The sequence below is a fragment of the Helobdella robusta genome (genome assembly GCF_000326865.2).
Source record: "Helobdella robusta unplaced genomic scaffold HELROscaffold_20, whole genome shotgun sequence".
NCBI lineage: Eukaryota > Metazoa > Annelida > Clitellata > Rhynchobdellida > Glossiphoniidae > Helobdella > Helobdella robusta.
In genome coordinates, this window is record NW_008704084.1 from 2,292,924 (window position 1) to 2,298,032 (window position 5,109).

General features: G+C 33.1%; 1 protein-coding gene across 1 annotated transcript in view; it reads right to left on the reverse strand.

Annotated features, from left to right (window-relative positions):
- Window positions 1-844: 844 nt before the first annotated feature.
- HELRODRAFT_111140 (hypothetical protein) overlaps window positions 845-5,109 on the reverse strand; it is a 9,932-nt gene continuing 5,667 nt past the window's right edge. Inside the window, exons 3-7 of the mRNA XM_009018106.1 lie at window positions 3,335-3,657; window positions 3,032-3,123; window positions 2,791-2,945; window positions 2,362-2,680; window positions 845-2,259 (exon numbers count right to left, since the gene is read on the reverse strand). Coding sequence (XP_009016354.1) covers window positions 1,886-2,259; window positions 2,362-2,680; window positions 2,791-2,945; window positions 3,032-3,123; window positions 3,335-3,657 — 1,263 coding nt within the window. The 3' untranslated portion in view covers window positions 845-1,885. The remainder of the gene's footprint in view (window positions 2,260-2,361; window positions 2,681-2,790; window positions 2,946-3,031; window positions 3,124-3,334; window positions 3,658-5,109) is intronic.

Below are 5,109 nucleotides of genomic sequence, written 5' to 3' on the forward strand. Positions count from 1 at the left end.
AAAGTACCAATTATTTTTGAACAACGTTTGTGACACCACTGGTTACACTGCTGACACTTGATTGAATTGTTACCTACACCAGCTTTACAAACTGAACAGGGCCATCGTCCAGTAGCTGTGGATTGGATGGGTTCACCAGTGTTCATTGCTTTGGTTTTGCTGATGTTGACTTTGAATCCATGATCGGCCAGTCTGGTGTTCCAATCTTCAAACATCTGTGCTGCATTCTGCTCAGACGTGGCTGTTAAAACGATATCATCAGCATATATTAGATTCCAAATGTGCGAAAAATAATTCCAAAAATAACAGTGGACTGAGAATCGAGCCTTGGTGAACTCCAACGCCGATGTCAAATGCATCTGTGTTTCCAACCGTTGTGCTGACAAGAGTCTTAGTATTCGTATACATTTCCATCACAAGTCGAACAAGATATTCTGGAATGAGTTGTCGACGTAGACTCCACCTGATTGCTTCACGGGGAACTCGATCAAATGCTTTTTCAAGGTCTACAAAAATGTGTGATAGTTGTTGATGCTTTGCGAGGAACTTCTCTTGCAGTTGCCGAAGGATGTGAATTGCATCAATTGTTGATTTCCCCGTAAATATTAAAATTGTAAATTGTAAATATATATATATATATATATATATATATATATATATATATATATATATATATATATATGTATGTATACAGTTATTAAGAAATATCACCGCATTTTCCGCACATTGTTGAGTTTGTAACTTTTACAATCTTCAAATTTGTTTAATATTAATATAACACTATTACGACAATGAAAATCCGAAAAGTTAAATAGAAAGTTAACTAACGCAGAACATGCTGTGATTTTTATCAACACACACACACAGACACCGCATTTTCCGCACATTGTTTTGTTGAGTTGGTAACTATTACAATTTTTCGAACAATTACTTTATCAATATTATTCAATTTACCACGACTTTGTCTCGAAGGTTAACTATGCATAGATAAAATGGTGCAATAAAAAATCATCTAATGGATTCACGCCACATAAAAATAACAAAAGAAATATTAAACTTAAAATCCAAAGTGTTATATTACAAGCGTAATATAAAAAATTTGAAAATGGCAGAGGCTTTATTAATAGAAAATAAAAAGCCTTAGAGTTCCTTTCTTAAAAATACTATAAATGCCAGATGAACTACATATAACAATATCACAAACTCTATTACACAGATGATTTTTTTATTTTATTATTCAGAAGCACAAATAAGTAAACATGTACTTGTAGCAGTGCCTTAACTGAAATAGAATACACATAAATAGAAAAAAATAACTGTGAAACTCATATACTGGCAATGTAAAGAGAAAGGAAAAGAAAAGGAAAGCTGAAAAATGTCAGCATCTATCAAAGTTTACCAAATGAGCAATAAATAAAGATGTACATGATAGCATATTCTTGCACATACATATTTATATATAGAAATTCATGCTCATTCATACACCTCGTCATGCACATTTGCGCGCTCACTCTTACATCATAGACACTCAAAATCACACACATATATATAGACCAATTTAAAATACTATGGCATCAAAACATTGCCCAAAAATGTTGGTAAAGGTTAGGGAAAAAAGCTTTTATGTAAATGTATATATGAAAAATGCAGTCTAAAATTAGAAATTTTATTATTAATTTGAATAAATTGAATAGTATTGATAAAATAATTGTTCAAATAATTGAAAAACTTAGCTACAAACTCAACAATGCGGAAAATGCGGTGATATTTATTAATAACTGTATATACAACAGTCTGAACCCAAGTATATATAAATATAATTTGAAAATAAGATAAAAAATTAAATGATTTGGTTTAGCAGTGCCTAATTAAATGTACGTATCATTCAGGTAGAAGTTGTTTGGTTTGGAGATGGTTCTTTTATAACAAATTTCAATCCGTCAGTTAAAGTGTCAAAATAAAAATCAAGTCGCTCAGGGTCTTTGTCTTTTCCTATATATATTCTAGGTCTTGTGCTATCACTAACTTCTAGCAGCGAAGACCACACTTGCCAAGACTGATAAAGAATGCTAGAGGGAACGAACATATGTCTAGCCCCCTTTATAATACTTTTGATGAGCTCAGTGTATGACTCAACCTCCTCAACTGGAAAAAAGAGATGCATTTCATCAGTTGATTGTCCAAAAACATCTTTGAACGCTGTCGATGTCTTTTTCTTCCAACCGGATCTGAAACTAGGTAACGGAAGGTCCTTTGACACTGTCCAAGTTAAATAGTTTTGAATTAATAACAACAGTAATGGACTGAAAAGATTTTAAAAGGTTTAAAATTTAAGAGCTTAGTGATTCGAAAAATAATTACCGGCAATAAACTCTCCAAATTTCCCACCAATATAAAAAACAATTTGTTTGTCATCTTTGCAAAATTCAGCATTGTGGTTGAGGCAAAATTTTCGATTTTTCAAAACTATTCTGACATAACTAGTTTTCTCGTTCAACTTTTTGCCACTCATGAAAAGAAAAGGTACGCCTCTCCACATTTCTGAATCAACATAAAATGTTGTGGCTGCAAACGTAGGTGTATCTGTAATCTTGTTTGTTTCTTTGTTTTCTGCCAACCATTCAACGTTATATGTTGAATATTGACCCAATAAAATTTTATCCATTTTGGGAAGTTTAACCTGCAAACAAGCGGGTTATGATAAAAAATTATTATTAATATGTTGCACACATTTAAAAAACTTCAAAGATTATTTTTATGGAAAATAAATTACAAGTTTCATGATTAAACCTTCTTCAATAGATCATATTTCAGTTCGTGTATCTCGCTAATGTTGACACCCCCAGAGGAAGGTAACTGCATGGCTGTCAACATGAAGAGCTCAGTGAGGTGATTCTGCATTACATCGCGAACCACACCGTTTTCATTATAAAACTGTGTTCTGCCTTTGTGTATATTATATAAGAATAATGACAAAAAATATGTATTTAAAAAACATTGAAGGTTCAATAAAAATAATGCAAAAACCGACCAACAACATCAAGTTCCTCCTTCATAACTATTTCAACCCTATCAATATAATCTGCATTCCATAGCTGAGAGTAAGAATTGGAATTTATTACCCTGTAAATTTTAATCGTAAGCAAAAAAATCATTAATGCTTTGAAACAAAATTCTAAGATATTTTTTAATAGTTCAAGTAAATTATAAAACTATAAACAGAATTAGTTGGTTTGCAAGGTTAAAATGTAAATTTAACAAGAATTGACAACCGCAAACAAATGAAAAGCATTGAACACTGATGATATAACATAAAATAAATTATCGAAGGTACCTAAATGGTAGAATCATCTTGACCACGGTCTTTCCAAGATAATGATCTACTCTATATATTTGAGACTCATCAAATCGCTTCAGAAGACCGCTGTTTAAAAGCTTAGCGCTGTTTAAATCTCGCCCGAACGGCTTCTCAACAACTATTTTCACCCAACCTCTTCCATGTTCAGGCAGCAGATATTTGTGGATTCTCTCGGCTGTTTCGGCGTAAGCTGAAGGTGGTATGGCAAGGTAGAAGAGTCTTCCTACTTCATAGGTATTTGGGGAACCAACCAAACCGTAGAGACTTTGAGTGTTTTCGTTAATTTTCATGGCAAGTTCCTAAAATAAATAAAACAAATGTAGTTGTAAATATCAGCTGTTAACAGCTCGAAAACACGCCAGTTTGATAGAGACAGAAACAAATGTTTTAATGAAATAAGAATTCAACTGTACGGCTACATAAGTTTGAAATGTCATCACTTTCAGAACAATTTTCAAAATGATTAACCATATTCATCATTTAAAATTCATGAGTTTCGAATAGAAAAAATTAACCAAACACCTAAAAAATAATTGGGAGATATGGCTAATAGCCATTGACTATATCACATCATTGAACATCGGCATAAACATGTTTAAAAAAATTCATTTAAATATACTGTAAATGACAATGCCCTCAATGATTACGTTATTTAACCAATCTTGAACATTAGATAATAGATTTTGTTGAACAGTAGAACGGTCAACCAAAATATTATTTATAGTTTGCTTTTAAACTTAGAAAAAACAAGTTGAAAATATTACGAGGTTGCTTAAACTTGGCTTTAGTTTTAAATAACAGTGAATAATGCTCTTTGAAAGTTTCATTAAATATAACCTTAAAAACAAAAAAAGCTAGCCTATACATTATCTTGACTAATTAAAAACCAATGAAATATGAAATGGAGTGGAAACAGGAGTTGAAGGAGCGTTACAACAAACCAGTATTTTAATTATCTGTAATTATTATTTCAACTGCTGACATACCATTAAAAAAGTATTCAACGTTATAAAACTGATTGTAAAATTGGAATCATATATCTTTCATTCTTAACAATGCAACTCTTTCAAACGCAGAGCTGCTTATCAATCAATCAATCAATCTTCGTTTTGCGACCAGAGACCTAGTTTCCCGAGGTAGGACGTTGTTTTCTTTGCCATCAACATTTTGCGCCAAATTAGACGATCAGTTGTATCCATTTCATTTAAATTTAGAGCTTTCGTGTCTTGCTCGATTGTTTGCGACTACAACTTCTTTGGGACGTGTGCCAGGTACTTCAACATCTGCAAGAGAAGTTATGGCACTGTTTCTACTTCGTTTGACATGACCAAACCACCGCAGACGGTGTTGCTGGCATTCGTCCTTTATATCATCTAAATCAGCACGACGCATGATTTCGGTAGATTTGATGTGGTCCTTCAGTCTAATTCGTTGCATCCATCGGAACATTTTCATGTCGGTTCGTTGAAGTTGTTGTTCCAGTTTGGTTGTCATTGGCCATGTTTCTGCACCATATAACAACACCGGACGTATCACAGATTTATAAAGTCTTGATCGTAATGGTAGTGGGATGTCACGCCGCATCAATATAGAGGCAAGGAGATGCCATTTATTCCAGGCTGCACGTATGCGTGCTCGAACGGCAGCTTCAGCTGTCCAAGTACAATCAAGAACATCCCCTAGATATTGAAACGATGTGACTTTCTCTATTTTAATGGCTTCAAAAACAGTGCTATTTCGAATTTGTTGTT